This window comes from Canis lupus, chromosome 9 (assembly GCF_011100685.1).
Source record: "Canis lupus familiaris isolate Mischka breed German Shepherd chromosome 9, alternate assembly UU_Cfam_GSD_1.0, whole genome shotgun sequence".
Taxonomy (NCBI): Eukaryota; Metazoa; Chordata; class Mammalia; order Carnivora; family Canidae; genus Canis; species Canis lupus.
In genome coordinates, this window is record NC_049230.1 from 57,489,131 (window position 1) to 57,514,090 (window position 24,960).

Consider the following 24,960-nt stretch of genomic DNA (forward strand, 5'->3'; position numbering starts at 1 on the left):
CTCATGAATAAATAAAATATTTTTTAAAAATTTTTTTAAATTAAAATGTGAAGCACAAAAGGAAATGTTTAAAAGTTAAATCATTTAAAAAGCAAAGAAGCACATTTAAAGCCTGAGAACTGAAATTGACAATTTAAAAAAACAAACAGGAAATCTGTATCTGCACTTTTTTTTTAAGCGAAACATACAGAGATGGACTTTAAAATAGAAAGTAAACTTCTAGGGTCCTGAAATTCAAGCACAAAATAATTTTAGTGTTGCCGTTTCATTTCAATGATCCTAGTGCAGAACAAACTGTATGAAATGAGCAGTTCGGATAGGTTGGAATGGGAGAGTTGTAGAGTTAAATAAAGCAGATTTGTAAATGGCAGGATACTCGCAGCAACTACGTGGTTCTTGCTCTGAGGCAACTGATGGAGCAGAGCTGCTCAGCGGCACTTGACAACAGCAGTGCTCCCACAATTGTAACCCTCAAATCCAATCAATCGTTGCTCTTTGCATTTCAAGCAGCTCCTGGCTGCCACTGCCTGAAGATAACTATTTTACCACCTCTGTCATGCCTAATTAACAAGTCAGATGTACAATTTAGAAATTTTGCAATTAACCTGCTAAAATATTGCTGGAGGATGCTAATTGTTATGCCAGTTGCCATAAAAGCTCATTTGCATAACTTATGTGTGAAAAACAATTATGAGCCGCGTTCACAGACGCGGTCCACAAACTGCTCCTAGCTACGGATGAGAGGGCCACAAAAACACTTAATTCATTGCCCACAAAATTATGTTCCCCCTTTTCTTAAACAGCATCTGTTTTGTGAAGCTATATTCATAGAAAATCCCCAAATCAACAATTAGAAGCATATGTAAATGTGCGATTACAGTTCTTTTTCTTTCATTGACAACTTCTCCTTTTTTGCTTGCATGAGGAGTAGGGGATGATATGATAAATGCCTCACTGTTCCAATTCCCTTGCACAACAAATAGGAAGTACATTTGGCAGTGCCAGTGAAACTGCCAGCCCACCAGCCAGGAGGAAGCCATTCTCCTCTGCTCTATCTAGTCACTGCAGCACCATCACTAGAGGCCACTTTAACAACAGAGAAGCTAAAGTCAATTGTTTCTTCAGTGAATAGGCTTCTGTTCTCCAGCATATATTTACTAAGGCATTTGGGGCAGATTTTTGCCATTAAACTTAAGTCTGTAAAACATGGTTGTTTACAAATATTTACACTAGTGCTGACCACAGCTCTGTTGACACTCAGTGTCACTTTGGACTTGACCACATTTTTTTAAGATCAGGTTTTGCCATCTTCTTTGAATCATCAATTTCCACGGACTTTCCTGGCCAGAGCTGAAAGAGATTCTGCCTCCACTTCTGGAGCAAGAAAAGCCTGGGTTGCCACTTGACTATGGGGCCATGGGCAAATTACTTAACCTCTGAGATGTTGATTTCCTCATCCACAAATTGACAAGTAAAATACCTACCTTGGAGGGTTGCTGCAAGTATAAGAGATATTATAACATCATCTACATTATATGAATTTTTCCCAAAAAGCATGTATCATGTTTTAAACTTCAAAGTGTAAATATTTTTTTTAATGTGCTTAAAACACTCAGCATGACACCTGACACACAGATTGTCCTCAGTACATGATAGCAGTTTTTTGTTATCATCATTAAATGAATAGAATCTTCTGGAGGGGAGAGAGAGCCCTGCCTTTCCACTCAGCTAAATTTAGCAAATTATAATTGCTTAAGGATGAATAGATTTAGAAATTCTATAGCGTGGCCATTAATTCTAACGTTTAAAATTGAAAAGGAAAACTTATAGGAGTAAACATCTTTTTTCTCACATTACAATGGTTGACAGCTGCTTTCTCAAATGGGAAAATGTACTTCTAAAATAATCTACTCACTGAATAACTGTCAGTTGAGTATAAACTTTAAACTCCTAATATTCAAATTAAAACAACGTACACACAGAGTGTAGTTTAATTCTGGAAAACACTCTTACCTATTTGGCCAGTATTAAGCCAGTATTTTGTAAAACATTAGAAATTTAAAAGTGACATAACAATCACAGTAACTAAAAAGCCATAATGATAATCAGTCAAAAAAAAGAATTGGTTTAATATTAGAAACTATAACATTATTAGCTTGATTATACCAAAAGGAAGAAATGTTTCCTTCATTGAACACAGAATGTCATTTATCTAGGTAAATCAAAATCAGTTCATGTAATACATTAACAGAATAGAATTTAGGTTTATAGAGTCCATCATTTCATTTTCAGAGATTCCATTTCTATACGTGATCACAGTCAAAAGGTCAAGAACCAAGAAGTCAGTAAGTTCCTAAGGATATCCTCAATATCACATCACTCCTCTAACAAGTGGTGAACAAGAGGAAATTCAGCCACATCCAACACCCACATCCCATACACAGTTAAAAGAATTTCCTTCATTTTTTTTCCTCCACTGATTCCAACAAAGAAATATGAGAAAAACTGGAGGGTTCTCACTTATTTGAATAACAAGTGAAAATCTAAAAATATCTTCACTGCATGTTATTACCAACTGTATCACTGGGTTTTATAGTGACAGCCCTGTGCTATAATTTCTGGGAAAACCTCTACATAAAGCTCCATAAACCCAACCATTCCTGTAATGTATCGCCTTATCTAGCACACAATCATTTCAAACACAACTTTTCATGTTAGTATAATTTGTTGAAAAATAGTAATAAATACATCCATGAAGCCAGAGAAATCATTGCACAATCTATTGTAACTTGTTCTTACCAATACTGACAGTTAATCCTAAAGCGAAGATCCAATGTAAAAGAAAAATAAAATATTCCAATATGACTGGATTTAATTAAGGATATTCATTATACGCATACCTTTTAATGGACAAATGCTCCCGATCAACATTATAAATAATCTGGGCCAACTGCAGAGTAATGTCTGTGAACAATTATCACAAAACTATACATGGATAGCTGTCAGTTGGTGGAAGAGTTCTTGCTTTCATAATAAATATAAAATCAATTTCCTGTTCTAGTTCCTATTCCAAGTTGAAAATGATATATCTGACTATGAATTCCAACTACCTTCATCCTTAGTATGTATGTGGTTTTTTTTTTTTTTTTGAGAAGTGTGGTGGAAAAAGAAACTTATGAGACCACCTGATTCAATTCTTCTTCATTTGAAGACACTAAGATAGTAAAAGTTTCTACATAACATCACATATAAGCTTGCCATTCCACTTACACATATATTTTTAAATGCATTGATTTCCCCCCAACAAATGTCAGTCAAGTATTTCTGGGGTCCCTCTCAGTAACTTCTCTATAAATTCCTACATGCAAGGCTTTTTGCACATTTGAAAGCCTGTAAACACCTTTTATGTAAAAAAAATAATAATATGCAATTTCAAAAGCTTTTTGTTCCCATTTCAATCAAAAATAACTTCATGCGCTTTAAATGAAATTTTCCAAGTAATCATAGACTAATGAGGATTCATTGATTTAACTAGTTCAGGGAGAAGGGAATGAGAATTTAAAGTAAGTAAGTTATTTCATTTAGAAGACCAGCTAATATGTAGGTACACTAAGTCCTCTTTACCGAGAAATGTAACCAGGACTTTTGTCTCAAGAGAGACTCTCATTGCCCTCTCTGTGTGCACATTCCTAACTCCCATTAACATTAACAGGCACCATACATGCACACAGAGGAGATGCCAGCCTTGGTAGTGTGTATGCACGGCAGCTGTGGTGACTAAATAATCCATATGGCTCTGAAGAGAAGTTATGGTTTACTAGGTCTAGAGTCACAGCCACAGGAGTGGAATTCAGGCACTAGAACCAAGCCTCAGTATAAATGCTTCATCCAAACTCTCTCCTATCTAACCACAGCCTGGTAGCAGTTAGGGAAGGGTCTGGCAATTCTACTTCTAGCAATGGTTTATAGAGGTAAAACAGAGTTCCATGTTTAAGAAAATCTTAAATTCTTCATAGGCCCAGAGAAGTTCTGTCCTCCTCCCAGACCATTACTCCAATTCCAATATTCATTCATACATCTCCCCACAAAATATAGAAAATCACATAGTAGCTTTATAGAGAGAAAAATCAAAGGTCTGGCTTAAACCACTACAGTTAGCAAAATCAGAATCAAGTATAAAACACACTTCAACATGAAAATTAAGAAATGCAGTGATCTTATGACAACACATACATGCTGAAATATAAATTCCACAGGTGTGTAAAGTACAGAGTATAACCACTAATTCTAATTGTTCCTGCTTTTAGGTTTAAAGTCTCAGTCTTAGTGCTCATTTATTTTTTTTTTTTTTTCTTAGTGCTCATTTAATATAGTTTTCTAAAGCCCAAGGCAACAACTTACTCCTTTTTTCCCTACTCAAGAAAATATTCTTGTGAAGTTCAGTTTAGTGAAGACATTGCTGCACAAACACACACAAGTTTACACTCTGAAAAGAGGTGATAACAGTTTACTAGCCATGTTGCTGAAATTAGGCTTTAGGAAAAAAAAAAAGATGAGACGAAACAAAATTCCTGGTATACTTTCATACAGAGAGATTACAATAAAAACTGCCTATTTGTATCTCCAATTAGGTCAATTAATATTCAGAAAAATTCTGTAACACCACATTTAAATAATCATAAGGTAGGGGGAAATATACCAATGTTCTAGAAGCTTCTCTAGACCTTTCAATCAATTTTATTTATATGCAAAACCAAGAGAAACTCAAAAAAAAAAAAAACAAAGCTCCTCCTGATGCTAAAGCTCTCAATTTACTGACAGGCAAATGGCTTCATGCTGCCACTTAATCTCATTTCTTGCATAATGCCCTCTAATTAGCATATCAAAGTGAATTAATACTTCTAGGGCATTAGCAATGGGGAAATCTGCTCCAGGCTCACAATAGCAGTTAAGAGAGAGCCAAGAAATCCTCAAAAACACCACAAACCACTTTGCATTGCAAAACTGTTCAATTTATTTATCCTCTCTCTCTAAACACTTTTACCGCACACTGTTTTACTACTGTTCACCAAACAAAATGATAATTGCCAAAGTTACCAGCATCTGTAATGCCTGTTTAGAATCTTAATTTAGATTATGTTGCAGATAATTCCTATATACAACCATTTGTTCTATTATAAATGTTAATATGGAGAAGACAGTGGAAATGTTGACATTCTCAATTAGTTAATTTGAATTTGAAATAAAATTTTATGGTATTTTAAAATTTATGAATTTTTTAATGTAAAAAGCCACCTGCTGGACTCTGATGCCTATGAAATGTGCTTTGAAAACTGATGTATCACATAAAACAAAATACACAAAAAAAATCATTTTGCCGTAACATATGTTGAGTCTCCCAAATAATGGTTTAAACATCGTGAGGAATCATCACCATTAAAAGGATTACATTGTATTCCTCATTAATATGATCACACAAAAAGGGTTATTGTTCAAAATAGCTTAACATTTTTAAAGCAGTTAAACTCAAGAAAAAATACAAAACTTTTAACAATTATTTTTATCCAAAATTAATTTTAATTGTCTTCAGTCTTAATCAGCTACTATCATGTAGTCAGTCCATTAAAAAAAAAAAAAAAAAAACCTATGCCAGTTCAACTTAACATTCTATCACACCATTCTTTGCTTAGAGATACGCTCCGATTTAGTACCAAAGCAAACTACCATTACCATCAAAAACTACAAACATATTATATTTATGGAATACATTGTTAAAAAAATAAAGAGATTCTGGTTACTATTCTACCTACAAAGGCAATAATTAGAATTAAGTTTGGAGATTACTGAAATTTATTTGAATATGTTCTGTGTCTGAGGAAGGCATAAAGAGATGCTTTATTTTTTCAGTGACTCGCTCAAGCACTGCTTATTAACTTATTTGCTAAATATAACAACACTATCACTTAGCTGTGATAGCAATTTGTTTGATTAACTTCTGTAACAGTGTAAGAAAATCTGATAGCCAGGTCTGGAAAACTTCCACCAACTTACACTACATAGTGATGTAAATTACCTCACTACCTACTCAAAAGACTCAAATGGCCTACTGAAGTAGAGCAAATGCTTGAAAAGGTCAACATGGGGGGGGGGGGAGTGCAAGCTTTGTTAGTCAGTTACTACCTAAATCATGCTGATCACACTGATAAATGGCTAAAACACAAGCCTGCTGAGAAAACAAATAAAACATTATTCTTATAGTGTCAATATTGAAATAAATACCTAAAGATGTCCACATGTACATGAATAGAGGAAATATAGTCTAAAATCTTCATTTAACTTTATGTGTTTGTGCTGATGTTTTAAGTATTTATTCTGAATAGATACCTCAAAGTTATGAGTATAAAATAAAATGACTGATTTAGGGTGTGGTTCATGAAATGCGGTTTCAATTCTTTATGACCATACTTCATATAACAGAACTTCATCCTGTACAATGCCACCATAAGATATCAAAATATAAATAATCCAAGTTAAACTTAAATCTGTCTTGGAAGAAGCCTTTCACAAAATTTATAAATTGAAATCTAGAAGTACAAGTGAAATTAATTAAAAGGGAAAGGATTATAGTATGAAAGACGTACACAGATATATTTTATGAAAGCCGGTGAAACACTACGCTCTTTAGGGCAAATCAGGGCTTCCTTTGCCATTGTATTAATACACTTCTGCTTAGGAATAAAATTATGTAAATTAATAAAATAACATAGTAAAGTCCCAAGCAAATGACCAAAACTACGTAAATCTGTAATAAAATGAACTCCACTAAAACTGAGGCATGAAAGAATTACTTGCACAGATCAAGTCAGCACTGACAAGAGGTTCAATATATTTTTATTGGGAATTAAAAAAGAGAGTTGTAAGATATCCCCATATTTTTAAGATAATATAATACTTGATACTGTAGATCATGAAGTTCTAAACCAGTATGGTAGTAGGATTTTTTCTAGATATTCTATGAATACAATGCGTGTATTATCTTAAAAAGATGAGAAAGGAAGAGTAAAAAAGTTAGAAAAACACCACCCTTTTACATCCTCCCTCAATACCTCCTTAAAAACTATAATGAGTTATACAAATCTATAAAAATAAAAAAAAAATTGATAAAAACATTCCTAAATTGTTTTAAGGAAAAATTTGTGATAAAGCAATATAATTTATGACACTTCTAAGATATACTGACTTTATACTTTTTCCTGTTTAGTTATTTAATATTTCCAATGTAAACAAAATGTAACATGTCTAAAATTGATATGAAATTTTAAATGTTAAAAGTCCATTACAATTTGCTTCAAAATAATTTGGAAAGGGTGAGAGTTACAAAGAAAACAAGATTGGCCAAGTGTTGCTAACTGCTGAAAGTAGGCAATTAGTTCATGGGAGTTCGAGTTTTTCTTAGCTCTACATGTTTTTTATGTTTCCAGTTGTCCATAAGAAAAAGTTTTTAAAAAACAGAAAATAAGTTCATTAAAACACAAAAATGAATCATGTGTGGAACGGTGCATTTGCTTTTAAAAGTCTAGGACAAATAATGATAACTATATTGGACATACTGCAAGAGCAACTTAAAAGAATATATGCAATATATACAATAGCATTTAGTCCCATACATAACAGTTTTCATCTTTCCTGTTAAATTTTCACTTTGTGAAATATTTGGTTTTTATACACTGGGAATTAAAGAATTACATGGCACTGTACAAAGAAAAAGAGCAAATTTAATATTGAAGCATAAAAAAAAGAAGACAGAAAAAAAGAAGACTCTAATGAGTTTCTAAGCCTGTAGGGTCAGAATTAAATAGAGGTGTTCACTGAGAGTACTACTCTATCCCTCTGAAACCTCGTCCTACTGATGGCACCAAAGATAAAAGATTTAATCATATATATCACATTCTAAAGGCATACTAAAACTCATATAACAAGCTACATTCTTGATTCAGTTTTGATATCTAAAATTCCTATGACTTGTTTTTTGCTGGGGGGGGCGGGGGGCGGTTCCTTTAAAAGTAAAACATTTTTAATAGTCATTTCTTCTCCTTAAACATAAAAAATACTTCAACCAGCCCAACCAGCCAAGCAGGCCTTTCTCTTCCCCTGCGGACACCTCCTGCAGTAGAGAAGTTCATTAAGTTTTATGATCTTCCCAAGTCAGTCCTGCTTATAAGCCTCACAAAGGCCACAAATCTGGCAAACCATCATGTATGCCATTAGACATTACTAGTAAATGAATGCTATTTAGGGTTTGTGGTGGCAATAAATCAGAGTTTGGTTGGCAGCTATCAACATAGAGTATTTTAACCTACCATTTAGAAAGGAAAAGGTTGTGTTGTTTTTTTTAAAATACAAAACATTTTTTTCACAATATGATTCAGATTATATACGAAAATGTTGGATTTTTCATTAGAATCTTTTTAAGCGCATTTATTTCTCAAAAAGAACCATTTTCTTCATTTGAACTCTCATAAATAAAGGCTTTGGAAAGAAGGCAGATTTGTGAGGATGGACTATTTCACAAAGGAAAGTACTTCAACAATTAAGATTAAGGTGGCCGAAAAGATGCGAGGGAATGCACCAAAATAAGTATGTAGATGAGGAGACCCTGGAGAACCAGGGATATTAAATAAGACAAAGATCGTAAAATATGGCTAAAAAAAAGTCATCAAGGGGGAAAATCTAAACATATCAACAACTACCTCGCTGGTTGCTTAGTTAGTTGAAAATAAACAAATTAAAAAAAATAGACAAATATATTGATTTTAAAGCCTATAACTCTTTAGTTGCTTTCAAAATGCATAAATATTACAACTCAATGAAAGATGACATTTCTACCCAAAAATAATTGTACGATGAATTTTACAAAAGAATACATTTTCAAGAAATAGCAAGCATCTCATAGTAAAAGTATACTTTCCCTACCTCCGAACAAGAAAATAATATAATTGTGGTAGATTACCCATTTACCTGTCAGAAAGGAAAAATATCTTTTCATATGTGGTGGAAGAGAAAAAAGAGGTTTTCCAAACTAAATCCCTCATGTGCATCAGAACTGGCTGTGTTCACTGTCTGATCAGGAACCTCAAAATCTACTGGCAGATCTATAAATACATGGAATTCTTTTTAAATGATTTTGTCTTATTTTAGGAAAAGCACAACTGAAATGACATTATCCCTTGAAGTGACAGTTTTTCCCCCCCACCTCCCCACTAGTCAACCCCCTACCCCTCCATTATGCAGAATAGAGTCATCACATAATATTCCAGTTTCTGCTACAAATAGGTAAACTTTCTCTAGATTGCAGAGAAATAATCTCTGGGTGCCACATTATAAGATTAAATAAAATGATCTAAAGGAAAACCATTATGCAATATACATATATTCTACAATGATTATTTTATAAGTTCATGATGTTTCCAAAGCACAACTGTGGGAACAGATGTGGGGAGAAAGGGGGAGGCCTGGAATTTGCTGCCCCGCGTTCTTTGCCTTGGTAACACTAATGTCTACACAGATGTTTTATTTCAAATCAAGGATACAAGGTCCAGCGTCCCTGTCTCTTTCTAAGACTAGTTTTGGAGGATGAGGTGGAGCTATGGGTGGTGGGTAGAAAGGAGAGGAGAGAAAGAGCTTCACCCCCATCAATCATATGGTACTTAAATCCTGTCCCTCTCCAGCTTAGAGAGGCAGGCAGGAAGATGCCTCTACCCAGACAGCTGCCTTTTACTCTTTGTCGGCTGTTGGCTTTTTACAAAAGAGATAACGTGCAAACTTGAATCTGCTGGCCAAAGCATAAAAAGAGGATCTAATTTACAAGTTATCACTGAAAGCCTCAGAAACAATTTTCAAAACACAAAAATTTCCTTCCTTTGTCAGCTACCTCTTCCTTTCTAAATAGCAAGAGCCCGACCGAAGCTCTCTCTGCCAGTAATCCCAGAGTCTGAAAAGACTTGTTTCTTTTTCGTAACTCACCTTTGACATTAGGCTGACTATACTTTCCTTTCAGAATAGTGTAACTAAGTCTTGTGCAAATAAGCAACTAGAGGACTTATGCCTCCTAATTGAATTCGGCCTGCTGCTAAGTGTCCAAATAAGAAAAGCAGTTTGCTGGGTTTGGTTCTCGAGCTGGCTAGGCCAAAACTTTAAAAAGGCAAAAAAATAAATACAAATAACGAGATGGGGGGTGATAGGAGAAGAATATCAATCTCCTCTCCCTAGTAATATAATGCAGTGTAAGTTGAATCAATCTTAATATTCACAACATAGTCAATACCCCAGTGCTTAGCTGTCAGCAGAAACTGAAGTGGAGCCCTGATAGCGAGAAAATCCTTGGACATTAAGCAACATAATTTACTGAGAATTGTACACTTTTAGGCTTCTAAACTAAGAATCTTCAAGATTTAATGTTTGATGTCTCATTTTATAGTCAGACAAAAATTATCTACCATTTTAAATCACAATGCTTCCTAAAGGTGGCTAAAAATCAACACAAAGTTAGTAATTTAAAATGCCTGTAGTTTTCAAAATGTAAAATGTTATCTTAAAAAGAATCACTCAGCATTTACAAACCATGAATGCTATGTGAATGAGAAGCAAGAAAACTGTTCTTTAAAGATCTCAATATTTTCTATTAATTATGGTTTCAGTATACATTTTAATAGATAGCAATAACCCATCATCTTCTCTTGATTACTTTTAGAATTAGAATAGCACTGAGTGTGAAAAATCTACTTAAAGGGATGGCAATACTCCTACCAACTAACAAGTATATTCAGTGTACTATCATTTGTACACTTGATTTAAATACAATGACATTTAATCTTTTAAAAGCATCACTTGGATATTGCTATATCCTGGATTTTAACTTTCTCTTCTCTGCCTCAACTTAAAAAACAGCAACTTTATAATACCATATAGCTACCACACACACACACACACACACACACACACAAGCACGCACCCCAGACAAATCAACAGTAAAGCTTGTTTAATGCACTTGTTTGCCATAATACAGGGCAGATAACGCCAAATCCGAACTAAAGCACCTAAATTAAATTTCTGATTCCACTTGAGTTATCACCTCAAAACTAAAATACCTTTAATTTTAAAAAGCCTAACAAGAAAATTCAATTGAAATGAACTGTCAGAGACTCATGTTTTTGTAGTTTTTATTCCAGCACTTCTGTCAAACCTGTCTTTCTCATATGTTCCCTGCACTGAACACTTCAAAAATTGTGTAACCTGCTGTGAACCTTTTTCTACTTTCTAAAACATATTAAACGTATTTACAATGTAATGACTTCAAACATAAAATTTAATGAAAGTAATAGGTGTAATACATTGTGTATGCCTAAACACATCATTACCCTTTCCTGCTTCTTAAAAGTAGCCTTTCCAACTAAAACCCTAATCCAGACATCCTCCTGGAGTCTGTTCAATTGCATCTATCTGCGGAGCTGAAGCTTACTTAGGGTGTCTAAGTAAAACAAAGTTAGGAGATGCTTCTCCCAGGGACTCGGTCCCTGGCATCCAGTCTCCCGTTGCTCCTTTTAAAAACTGACATACAAACAAGGCGAAAGGAGCGGGAGAAGGCAAGGCGGCTGGCGCTCGGCTCGTGGGGGGGGGCCCCTCCCTGCCTGCAGCCAGGGGCGGCCGCCTGGGGACAGCGACCCAGCCCCGTCCGCATCTACACTTCATTTTATACCAGGGGCGGAATTGAGAAATCGACTCCAGCAGATTTATTGCAGTTTTTCCTCAAGACCAGGAGGTGGGAAGGAGAGAATGATCAAAGATGGCGGTGCCCAAAAGCAGCAGCTCTCAACTGGAGAGTGGAAGGAGTAGCTCTGACCCCACCTCGGGGGTCTCCAGGCCCGCTGCGGGGCGCAGCCTCTTACCTGTTTTCTCTTTGATCTCACACAGGACGCTGAAGAGCGCAGGTTTCATTCTGTGACAGTTGAGAGCATGTTTCCTAAAAGACAAATCGCAACATACAAAGGTATTAGCATCACCTATGGAATAATATGGCGCCTTCCTTTAAGTTCGACCCAAGATTGAATCCCGGCCCTCTCTTTTGGAAGGCTCGCCTGGAACCAGGGCAAGTCAACAGAAACTCAAGTTGACTAGTTAGCGAAAGCCCGCAAGCTCGGGCGGCTCAAGCTCCAGCCCGTTCGAGGCGCGACCCATCCGTCCGGCGGGCGGCCGCCTCGGCGACCGCAGGGCGCGAACCCGAGCGGGGCGCCTCGACAGCCGAGCGGAGCCCTGCGCCCCGAGGGAGGGGACGGCGCGGACCGGCTCCCGCGTCCGCCCTCCGCCCTCCGCCCTCCGCAGGGGGAGCGGGCGCTGCGGCGGCGGCCGGCCGAGCGCGGCCAGCGGGCGGTGACAGCCCGGCAAAGTTTGCGAGGCGGCCCTCCCTCCCCGAGAACTTGGCCGCCCGCACCCGGACGCGCCAGGGAGCCGCCCGGCACCCCGCGCCCGCCGGGCTGGGGCGGCCGCCCGCACCGCGAGGCCGTCCGGCCGCCGAGGGACGCCCGGCGCCGCGACTCCGGGCGGGGGGAGAAAGTTGCACTTCCCGCGAGCGCGGCCCGGGGCCCTCTCGGGGCAGCGCGCGCGGGGGCCGGGCGGGAGCTTGGAGTCCGCGGGAGGGGGCCGGGCCGCGGGAGCGCCGGACGCGGGAGGCGGACCACCGGGAACCCGCGGGCACCGCGTCCGTCCCGAGCCCCGGGACCAACTTTGCCGACTCCCGCCCGCGTCGGGGGGGGCGGGCAGGGCCCCCGGCGGCCCCGGCAGGCAGGCGGCCGGTCTGCGGAGAAAGTTCCCCGCCCCCGGGGCCCCGACTCGGCCGCGGGCCCGGCTCCCGCACGCACACAAAAGATGCTTAATGAGACACCAACTTTGCTTGCGCCTCGTCCAAGCTCTGGTCGGTGATGGTCATGATCTGGTGGAGGATGTCGCCGATGTCCTGCTTCCTGCCGTCGCCGTCCGCCCCTTCGTGGCCGTGCGGGGGAGGCGGCAGGGCCATGCCCCCCTGCACCGAGTGGCCGGCCAGGTTCACCCCGGCCAGAGTCTGCAGCATCCTGGATTGATCGTCCATCCCGCCGCGCGCGGGCGGGAGCGGGCGGCGGCGGCGGCTACGGCGAAGGCTGAGGCGGCGGCGGCGGCGGCGGCGGCGGCGGCGGCGGCGGCGGCGACGAGGGAGGAGAAGAAAGAGGGGGAGGGGGAGGGGAGGGGGAGGGGGAGGCGGCCGCGCGCTCCCCGCCCGCGCGGGGAGGGGGCGGCCCGGCCGGCGGGGCTCGCGGCTGAGGCGGCGCGGACGGGCGCCCGGCTCCGGCTTCCGCCGCCGCCGAGGCTGAGGAGAAGCGCCGGGCGGAAGCGCCGGGCTCCGCGGCGGTGGCTGTGGCGGTGGCGGAGGCGGAGGCAGCGGCGCCCGCTGCCCTCACGCGGCCGCCGCGCCGCCTCCTCGCCGCCGCGCGCCCCGCCGGGCGGCCCCGCGCAACTTGCTCCTCAGAGCCCGCCGAGTTGCCGGGACGCCCGCCGCCCCCCTCCCAGCCCGCGCACTCCCCTCCCCCGGCCGCCGCCGCCGCCGCCGCCTCGGCCGGGCGGGATCCGAGCCCCGGTGGCCCCGGGGGAGGGAGCGGCGGCGGCAGGCGGCGGCGGCGGCGGCGGCGGAGGAGGAGGAGGAGGAGGAGGAGGCCGGCGGGCGGGCCGAGGGGAGCGAAGGGGGCGGAGGAGGAAAGTTTGGGAGCGGGCGGGCCGGCGCAGCGGGGCGCGGAGCCCAGTGGAGGGCCCCGGCGGGCCGCGCGCCGGGCGGACAGCAGACTGTGGGGCGGGAGGAGTCGCCGCCGCCGCTGCCGGAGCCGCGCGCCCTGCCAGCCGCCGCCGCGAACCGGGCTCGGAGGCCGCTCGACTGAGGGATTGACAGGCTGCCAGTGCCACTCACTCACTGCGGCCCCGGCGCCGGGGGGGAGGGGCGGGGGCGGGGGGGGGCGGGCAGCGCGCCGCACGCCCCGCCCCCGAGGGCGGCGCGCGCGCTCATTGGCCGCTGCGCCTCCCGCCGCCGCCGCTGGCGCCTCCCCCGAGCCGCGGCCCGGCCTCTCCGGCCTCGGGTCCCCAGCGCCCGGGAGCGCGCCGCGGTCTCCTCACGCCTGCGTGCGTCCTGGGCCCGCCAGAGCAGCCGCCCCGGCCTGCAAGCGCTCTGCCCCGCGCCCGCCCGGGCTCCTGGCCGCTGCTGTGCACAGTCCCGGGTGCGAGGAGTCGCGTACGGGACACGGGGCAAGTCGCTCCAAAGCCCCCCGTGTGCCCGCCCGCAGCGCCGCGCGCTTCACGCCTAGGGCAGCGCCTGGCACGCTTTCCCGCCCTCGCCGTCAGGAGGTGGTCCCCTCGGGGTTCCGCTGCCCGTCCCAGGCCAATCGTGCTGCGCTCGGAGCCGAACGGGGCGGGACAGAGGCAGGAACGCGCTGTCCCGATTGGAGCATTCGAACTGTCCTGGGCGGAGGCGGGGAAGCCGCGGACGGGGACCCGCCCCTCCCGGGATCACCGTAGGGACCGAGAGGGCGCCGCTCCGGGTGGGCGCTGCGCTCGGGCCCTGCGCCGTCCCTCCCGAGGTGACCAGGCGGGGCGGGAGCCCGTTGTCCCGCTTGCTGCAGGTCTGCGTCTGCTTGGAGCGGATCTGAGTGCCAGACACTTTCTCTTGAAACGGGAGCGTTGGGAAATGTGTCAGAGGGAGGTGGCTGTGGGAGGAGGGAAACGGCCTGACGTCCAGCACCAGTGCAGGCCTCGCAACAGCTCACAGTCTGCAATTCTTGATAATCCAGGGATTGCTCCTTTGGCAGGGTTTGCCTTTATTTTTATTTATTTATTTATTTATTTATTTATTTATTTATTTATTTATTTATTTATTTACTTATTTATTTACTTATTTATTTTTTTTTTTTTTTTTTTAGGGTTTGCCTTCAGCTGCCTCCAGATGGGCCAAAGTTGCGAAAACGAGCTCTTTATTACAAAGATAAGTTTACCTTACGATAGACTGGATTTCACTTATCAACCTGCCCCATCACCAGGAGTCATTTAATGTTGGGGACCCCGGCTACGGATTTTCACATCCAAAACACCTTTTCTTACATTGTTCTCTGTCTACAAATGACTAAAGACACATTATTTGGGGATCTAGACTTCCCGCTCTTGCGGTCACTTGAGCTTTCTTTTCTTTTTTATTTAAAGATTTTTATTTATTTATTCATGAGAGACACAGAGGGAGGCAGAGACACAGGCAGAGGGAGAAGCAGGCTCCATGCGGGAAGCCCGACGTGGGACGCGATCCCGGGTCTCCAGGATCACGCCCTGGGCCAAAGGCAGGCGCTAAACAGCTGAGCCACACGGGCTGCCCCTTGAGCTTTCTTTTAAACCCATTTCCCAAACAACTTCCACGTGTCTCCATTTTGAGATTCATGGAGCTCATCCTAGATGGGTCCTTTAGTTAGATGGTTCTGAAAAGTCTTGTTCCTTCCCTAAACTCAGAGGGCTGTCTTATCTGAAACCAAAAATAGGGGTATGAGATATGAAAAATGGCTCTTACTCTGCAGGGTTTAATGTAGGACAAGCAGTTCTTTACATGCCAGATGGATTCTTGGAATGAAGCAGGCTACTCGGTTCCAGGTTCTTTCCTTCATATGTTGTGTGTACTTTTAAATACTCCCCACTGCAAAGCTAATAGCTAACCTTACAGTTAGGCAAGCTAAAATCTTTACAAACTAAACTGCACAGCTGCTGGAGAGGGAGTTCCAAACAATCCATTCTGCTTACTTCCAAAGAAGCCCCCTCATGTTCATTAATATTCCCTGCTCTTCTATAGCCCATTCATATGTCAAGTTTCTGATTCTTCTTTCAAGCCCCCATTATGGGTTACTCATAGTCATCATTGGTTGGCCTTTCTGTTTATTCTTAACTTGTTTTTCAAAGCTGTTACCAAATCCTTCTACATTTTTGCATAAAGGAGTAAGAGTAAGCATCCCATCTTTCTCACAATTCTCTAATGCTGAAGATGTAAAACCACGGAATTCTATCGGAAAGACACCTTAAGCTCTAAATTCCTTCCATTTATAAAATTCACTGATCCTATGACTCACTCTCAGGCCACCTTCCTGCCCTTCTTCTAGGCTCATAATCTTGACTAATCAGTCATGAGGATGAAGCTAATTAGCAATGGGGATTTATGGTTATTTCTAGTCTGCTCCTAAACAATGAGTTATGTAAGCAAAGCAACATATATAAAAATGTAAATAAAATTAAAGAAACACTTAAGCAAATAAAGGCAATTGGGATCTATGGGCTATGTAAACAAACCGGAACATAAAAACATAAATTAGAATTAAGAAAACAGTTAAGCAAATGCCAGCAATTAGGAATAAAACAACTTGTTAAATGTCTAACACCCGCAGCTATTTTATGGCACACACCTCTAAACCCATGGTCATTCAGTGATGTGGAAATTTGATATCATAATTCTGCATTAAGTGATTAGGTTAGATTGACCTTCTGCTTGGGAGGCTTCTCTTTTTGTTATTATCAATATGAGTTGCAGTTAAAGCCAGAGGGTCCTAGCAAGGATTCCCTCATAGGCTCATTGGCAGTCACCATTGATTTAAAGTGTAAATTCTTTTAGATTAGTTTCCAAGACCGAATAAACAGTGTCAATTAATTGCACATGTTCCAAGATCTCTTGTGCCTCTGCCAGTTTCTCATGTACATTGTTGCCTTGTCTGTTCAGCAATCTGAGCCACGTGGTTTGGTGCCTTCTATAATAGAATAGAACCTCCCTAAGTACCTGAATCCATCTTTGCTCTTTTTAAGGCAGTGATTATTAAAAAAAAAGAAAGAAAAAAAAGTCAAGGGAAATGTAAGTTACTCTTGGTGAGTGTACATTCATGTAAAGTTAACAGTGATGGGACACCTGGGTGGCTCAGCGGTTGGGCACCTGCCTTCGGCTCCGGTCATGTGGTCCGGGGAACGGTATGGAGTCTTGCATCAGGCTCCCTGCAAGGAGCCCGCTCCTCCCTCTGCCTATATCTCTGCCTCTCTGTCTGTGTCTCTCATGAATAAATAAATCTTAAAAAGGGCAGCCCAGGTGGCGCAGCGGTTTAGCAATGCCTTCAGCCCAGGGCGTGATCCTGGAGACCTGGGATAGAGTCCACATGGGGCTCCCTGCATGGAGCCTACTTCTCTGTGTCTCTGCCTCTTTCTCTCTGTGTGTCTTTCATGAATAAATAAATAAATCTTAAAAAAAAAAACAAACCGTGACAAGTAGAGGTTTTCTCATACCCATCCTTTTCCATAGGTTCATATTAATATCACCATTGCCTCTCTCATCAATGTGGTGATCATCAGAGCAGATGCCATTATCAAACACTCTCTTAGAGTGGGACACTGTGCTCTGTGTTCCCCTTATTTCATCTTATTTCAGCCAGAGCAGCACTATCTAGGTCAGGTTATTATTAAGCAAGGAAACAGAATGAAAGAGGGTAACGAACTAACACAAGACCACAAAGCCAGTAAGTGCTGGACCTTGGATTCAAATTTTGATCTGTGTGGCTGGCTGCGAAGCCCACCCTATAAAACATTGCTATATATATATATATATATATATATATATATATATATATATATATATATATATATGTTTTTTAATCAAGATTACTAAGTAAAAACCACAAAGCCTTAACAGGTGAACTGCAAATTAATGAAAATAAGTAATCAATACTTAATAAAAGAGGATAAACAACTCTTTTAGAGGAATCTGGGTCTCATGCCAATGGAGGAGAGAAATGAAGACCAAAGCCTAGCCAGGCCATTCTTCATGGCCACCTAGGACTTTGCCTTGCTGCCTGCCTTTCCTACCTAACCATGCCTACCTTACCTTTGCTGATCTTCATCTTCTCTAAACTCTCAGAACATATTGCCTAAAATGTGTAATTTGCTACCCTACCAAATAGTCTTGTGTTGTTTGCTCTCAGTTCTCCTGTTTTCTCATCTAGATCATAAGCATGTTAAGGACAAGGTATTTCAAGGTGTGACTATAACATGATTGATTTGACTTAAAGAAACCAAAACAACAAAACTTGGACGTCTAAGAAAGATGTCACTTTGGAGAAACTGACTAGATACTTACTCCCAAACATATCATTGCTCCATTCACTATAGAAATGACTCTTTAGAAGTGGTCTTTACAATTGCTAGCACATGTGAAATGTGACAAATCTTCATCTCCTGAGGATGTCTTTGAGCAACCGAAGAATCAGTGGGATAACAGTGCACCCTTTTATAATGAGGTCCTTAAATATTTATCAAAATACATAATTTCTGGAATGTTTGATAGAAAGCCCCAAATCTCTGTCCTTTCATCCCTCATAGCACCTGGTACAATACAGTTGAATGCACAGTAGGCACTCGAACCTGACACTGTCAGTTGCTTGCCCACTTCCTTCCATGCTGATATAACTGTGATTTTATTCCAGTTGCAATGTGTTCAGTCTCAGTTAAGGACTAAGTCAACTATGAACATCCTATCCCCTGCTTGCTAAGCTTGTCAAGGCACAGGGACGACGGGATGATTTTTCTGATAAACATAAGGGCAGACACGGCTCTTCTCTCCTTCCTTCTGCCTCTTTCCTCCTTTGAATGTGATTCTGACTTGGGGCATAGTGGCAGCCACCTTGTGATAATGAGGGAACAATATGAGTTTGGTGGTTTATCTCTGTGATCTCTCGCCTCCAAACCCATAATCCCAGTCTAATCATGAGAAAAACATTAAACAAATTTCAATTGAGGGATGTTTTGCAAAATATCTGACTAGTACTCCTCTCAAGATCACAAAAACAAAGAATATCTGATAAACCATCATAACCAAGAAGACTCTAACTAGATAAAATGACTAAAAGTGATATCCTGGATTGGATTCTGGAACAGAAAAAGGGCAGTAGGTAACAACTAAGGAAATCTGGGTAAACTACAGACTTCAGTTAATAACAATGTATCGCTATCATTTCATTAATTGTAACAAATGCACCATATTAACAGAAGATGTTAATAATAGGGAAACAAGGTAGGAGGTATTAGAGAATTCTGTACTACTCCTTTCTCTGTAAATTTTCCAAAATAAAACATTTATTAAAAACAAAAATAAACATGGTAAGTGGAGCAGAAAGACAGGAAAAGCCTAGGTGCCTGCAGACATTGTTGACTATCTGAACAAAACCAATAATTGCTTACTGCCAGGTTTCTAGTTATGTGAGAAAATTTAATTCCTATTTTTAAATTTCTATTGGTTTGGGTTTCCTGTTACTTGCAGCAAAGCTGATCTAGCACTATAATTACATAAAGGAATGGTGGTTAGAAGAATAGCCTACCATAGTGCCTGGTACATAGTAGGAGCCCCTACAGGTTGGAAGATGTTATATAATAAAAGAAAAAAATTGCCTGATCTTTGCCCTGGGTTCCTAGGAGGTAACTTCTAAGACCTTTGCCATTTCCCAAGTGAGAGGAATGTCTCTGTTGTTCATGAGCCCCTTGGATCACATCTGAGTTTGTGCTAACAAGACTTAGGATATGGACTGATGACCAGAAAGACCAATTATGCAATTAGAGGGTTGGGGTTTTGAGCCACTTCATTCTCCCAGGATCGCAAAGCAGCTGGACATTGAGTTCAATTATGTAGGCAATGAACCAACCAATCATGCCTAGGTGATGAAATCCTAATAAAAACTCTGGACATCAAAGCTCAGTGGAGCTTCCTTGAGGGGAATACATTGATGCACCAGAAAAATTATGTGCTCTCACAACATGGGGAGAGAGCCTGGAAGCTCCGCATTTGGTACCCACTAAAAACCTTGACCTATGTGTCTCTTCATTTGACTGGTTCTGATTTATATCCTTTGTAATAAAACTATAATCATTTCAGAGTTCTTTGTCATTTAGTGAATTATTGAACCTAAGAGGATCATGGGAATACCAAGTTTGCAGCCAGTTGAGTAGCAGTGCAGGTGGTCTGGGGACCCTTGAACTTTGGCCGCCATCTGAAATAAGGGCAGTCTTATTGGGCTCTGCATTAATTATCTGTTGCTAAGTAATAAATCAGCCCAAAACTTGTTGGCTTAAAACAACAAACATTTATTATCTTAGACTAAGTTTCTCTGTGTTAGGAATTTGGATGCAGCTTAGCTGGGTGCCGCTGGTTTAGAGTCTCTCATGAGGTGAAGGTGACAGCCGGATTTGTAGTCACTTCAAGGCTCATTAGGGGGAAGATCCACTTCCCCGCTCACATGGCTGTTGGCAGGTCTGAGGTGCTCAATGACTACTGGCCAGAGACATTGGTTCCTTGACCCATGGTCCCCTTTGAGGGACAGCTCACAATATAGCAGCTGGCTCTGAAAAGAGTGAGAAAGCCAGAGAGCAAAGCAAGATGGAGAGCAAGCAAGATGCAGGGTCAGTCTTTTTGTGACCTAATCTCCTAAGTGGCATTCTAACACTTTTGCTGTGTTCTCTATTAGAAGCAAGCTATTAGATACAACCCACACTCCAGGGGAGAGGATTACACAGAACATGAATATCAGGAGATAAGGGTCACTGGAACTGTTATGGACTAAATATTTGCACCTCCCCCCAAATTCATACATTGAAGCCATAACCTTCGATGTGATAGCATTAGGAGGTGTATCTTTGGGGGAGGCTAATTAGGTTTCAGTTAGATCATGAAAATGGAGACCCCATAATAGGATTCGTGTTCTTATAAAAGGAGGAAAAGACACCAGTGTGTCTCTGCCATATGTGAATAGAGTGAGAAGGCAGTCCTCTACAAGCCGAGTAGAACTTACCAGAACTGACCATACTCACACCTTGAACTCAGACTTCCCAGCCTCCAGAACTAGGAGAAATAAATGTCTGTTATTTAAACCATTCAGTTTATGGTATTTTGTTATAGCAGCCCAACCTAAGACAGGCATCTTGCATGTGGAGGTAGAAGGTCCATATAGGCAAAGATAAGCATCATCTTAAAAGCAGCCTAATGTATCCTCCAAATTTAATTCTCAATGACAGATTAAATCATGGCGTGATGTCATCATCATCCCTACTGCACTACATTTTCTGGCCTACCTTTTGGTTATGCTGTTCCTTTAGTGGAAATGCATGCCCAAATCTCTCTCTCTCTCTTTTTTTTTTTTTTTTAAGATTTTATTTATTTGACAGAGAGTGAGCAAGAGAGAGCACGTGAGCAGGGGCAGAGGGAGAGAGAGAAGCAGACTCCCTGCTGAGCAGGGAGCCCAATGTGGGGCCCAGCCCTAGGACCCCAGGATCATAACCTGAGCCGAAGGCAGACACTTAACCAACTGAGCTACCCAGGTGCCCCTACATGCACAAATCTTACGTATCTTCAAAAATGCTGTTCGATTTCTTTCACATATTGTGTCTTACTGATCCTCAAAAATAACTCAAATATTTTAAGACAAGTAATATTAACCCTATTTTATAGATAAGGTTCAGAAAACAATAGCTGCTTACACTTACTGAGCACTTTGTGGCAGCCCCATACCAATGGTTCCTCATACTTCATCTAGTTAAACCTTCATGACACTGTGTGTTGGACATTAACCTCCCCACTCATAGTTGGAGAAACAGAGACCGAAAGATGTCAAAGAACTCAGGATGCCTGGGTGGCTCAGTGATTGAGTGTCTGCCTTCAGCTCAGGGCATGATCCCTGGTCAGGGGCACTTATAAATGTTACCTTTTTTAAAAATTGTGATTAAATATGCATAACTTATCAGTTTAACCACTTTTAAGTGTTTGGTTCAGTGGTATTAAGCACCTTGGTATGCAACCATCTCCCCAAACTGAAACTCTGTCCCCATTAAATACCAACCCCCTAACTTCTTCCCCCAGTCCCTGGAAACCACCATTCTATTTTCTGTCTCTATGAATTTGACAGCTCTGGGTACCTCATATTTGTAGAATCACACAGCATTTGTCCTTTTTTGTCTGGCTTATTTCACTTAGCATAACATCTTGAAGTTTTGACCATACTCTAGCATATGTCAGAATCACTTTCATTTTCAAGGCTGAATAGTATTCCCTCGTATGTATGTACCATGTTTGTTTCTTCATTCATCCATTGATGGACACTTGGGGTGCTTCTACATCTTAGCAATGGGTGTCCAAGTGTTTCGATTCTTGCTTTCAGTGGCTTCAGGTATGTATCCTGAAGTAGAATCACTGCATCATATAGTAATTCTATGTTTAATTTTTTAAGGAACTGTTTTCCATAGAGACTGTACCATTTTACATTCCAAACAACAGTACATAGGGGTAAATATGTACCATTAATTTGTTTGTTTGTTTGTTTGTTTAGGAGGGGGCGCCTGGATATGAACTGGGGACCTCTTGATGTACAGTAATATGTACCTTTTAACATGACTTCTAGAAATGTATCTTATATACTCTGTTCCTTGAAGAAAAGATCTTTTGACATTTAACACCTGAGCAACACCTTACATATAATTGAAGCTTGGGAAATATTTTGTTAAATAAATGAACAAAGAGGGTATCAAAAAATCACTATCTTGAAACAAGGAATCTGCTTGTATTTGAAACATACTAAAAAACTTCAGATAGGGCAGCCCCGGTGGCACAGCGGTTTGGCATCGCCTGCAGCCTGGGGTGTGATCCTGGAGACCTGGGATCGAGTCCCCGGTGTGGGACTCCCTGCATGGAGCCTGCTTCTCCCTCTGCCTGTGTCTCTGCTTCTCTCTGTGTGTCTATGAATAAATAAGTAAAATATTTTTTTTTTTTAAAGTGGGGGGGAACCCTGGGTGGCTCAGCAGTTTAGCGTCTGCCTTTGGCCCAGGGCGTGATCCTGGAGTCCCGGGATCGAGTCCCACGTCGGGCTCCCTGCATGGAGCCTGCTTCTCCCTCTGCCTGTGTCTCTACCTCTCTCTCTCTATGTCTATCATGAATAAATAAATAAAATCTTTAAAAAAAAATAAAAAATAAAAAATAAAAATAAATAAAAAACTTCAGATAAGAGCCAAATAGCTTCTGAAGGGTGTGCCTAGAGAGACTTTCTGAAACTGGTACATAAATCCAGAGTTTCATTTCTTAAAAACAAGTGGTACCACAGTATATTTCTTTTTCTCTCACCAGGTTCTTGTCAACACTAGGTTCATCTCCTAGTCCTGTTTCTTTTCTAGGCTCACAATAAAACTGATTTAAAGTAAAAGTTTCTTTAAGAATTATGCTCCAATATGCTGATCTGAAAATAAATTTTCCAAAATTATTTTTTTTTTTACCCATAAGTGAGCCATCAAAGATTTTCTGGTGAAATCATCTTCTCAGAACTTATACACAGGTTATAAACTTGCTTCTGTCAGAAGCAACTAGACAATATTTTTGATTATCATCCATTTTGAAAGTCTAGGTCAGATTTTAATGCAGAAGCAATTAAAATGGACTCATAAGCCCTTTTATTTTATTATTATAAGTAATAACTTTGTATTATGGGGAAAGTACTGTTCAAGTGTATATTTAAGATTTTAGTTTTTAGGGACCCTGGGTGGCACAGCGGTTTAGCACCTGCCTTTGGCCCAGGGCGCGATCCTGGAGACCCGGGATTTAATCCCACATCGGGCTCCCTGTGCATGGAGCCTGCTTCTCCCTCTGCCTGTGTCTCTGCCTCTCTCTCTCTGTGACTATCATAAATAAATAAAAAAAAAAAAGATTTTATTTTTTAGTGCAGCCCAGGTGACTCAGCGGTTTAGTGCTGCCTTCAGCCCAGGGCCTGATCCTGGAGACCGGGCATTGAGTCCCACGTTGGGCTCCCTGCATGAAGCCTGCTTCTCCCTCTCTCTCTCTCTCTCTCTCTCTCTCTCTCTCTCTCTCTCTGTCTCATGAATAAATAAATAAAATATTTATTTAAAAAGATTTTATTTTTTAGAAACGAGTTCATGGATTATTTTCCTTATACTGTTTTTCCTACTATATTATTGATCATTAGTACAATAAGGTGGAAAGAAGAGAGGAAGTGAAGTAAGTAAATGATGCTTCACCAAACCCTATGATAGACATACAATAGAGGAGGTTAGATATTTGCCTCAGATGATATTTTATAATCCTTGGGAATTTTGGACAACTCTGATTATTCAGGGCAGTAAAAATCATGTCTTAGTTGCCTAGCATAAGACCTCACTTCCTCTTGAAACTCACACCTGCCCCCATGAGTCTCCAAACCCACATTTCCAAGTACCAACCCTCCTGGCCTTAGCTTATTAGACCAGGGGTGAACACTTGACCAGAGCTAAACCAATCAGCCTCTTTTCTGGGGGCTTGCCCTTGTACCTGGAAGACCCCAATTTGTTTGCTGGCTACTCGAGTTGGGACATAACCTCCAGACCTCTTGGTCAGTCATGTTTAGTCAACAGCATGGGGAGAAGTGAGAAAACCACTTGTAAACAGAACATTAGGGGAAAGAAGAAAGAGTGTGGCTGGGAAGGGGTGGCGGTTGGAAGGAAGGTGGGCAGGAGCTGGACACCTACAGGGTTCTGAAGGCTTTCCAATTTCTGGCTCTCATAGTGTTTGGGAGTCATTAAAGAGCCCTATAGTCTTGACTGGATCCCAGCAGATGGTTTAATTTTGAATTGTGTGTACATCTACATCAGGAGTTAAGGAAGAAGGTTAAGCTCCAAGATGGAGCAGGGTGATGAGGGAGGTCCTAGGGAATCTGGCTGGGAAGAACAGGGGAAAGGCAGAGGCAGAGACACTGAGGAGAGCTGGAGGTTTGAAGAGAGGAGGATGACTTTGGTTGTGCACATGGAGCTTGTGGAGCCTGCAGAATGACCAGGGGGGACATGCAATGGGCACTTGTAGTTCTAAAG

General features: G+C 41.9%; 1 protein-coding gene across 4 annotated transcripts in view; it reads right to left on the reverse strand.

Annotated features, from left to right (window-relative positions):
* Nucleotides 1-24,960, reverse strand: part of PBX3 (PBX homeobox 3) — a 231,182-nt gene that overhangs the window by 204,214 nt on the left and 2,008 nt on the right. Inside the window, exons 1-2 of one of the 4 annotated variants that reach the window (XM_038549344.1) lie at nucleotides 12,942-13,202; nucleotides 11,946-12,019 (exon numbers count right to left, since the gene is read on the reverse strand). In XM_038549344.1, the coding sequence (XP_038405272.1) occupies nucleotides 11,946-12,019; nucleotides 12,942-13,141 (274 nt within the window). In that variant the 5' untranslated portion in view covers nucleotides 13,142-13,202. Of the gene's footprint in view, nucleotides 1-11,945; nucleotides 12,020-12,549; nucleotides 12,642-12,941; nucleotides 13,203-24,960 lie in introns of those variants that run through there. The other 3 variants (XM_038549346.1, XM_038549345.1, XM_038549347.1) reach the window with 3 other exon arrangements.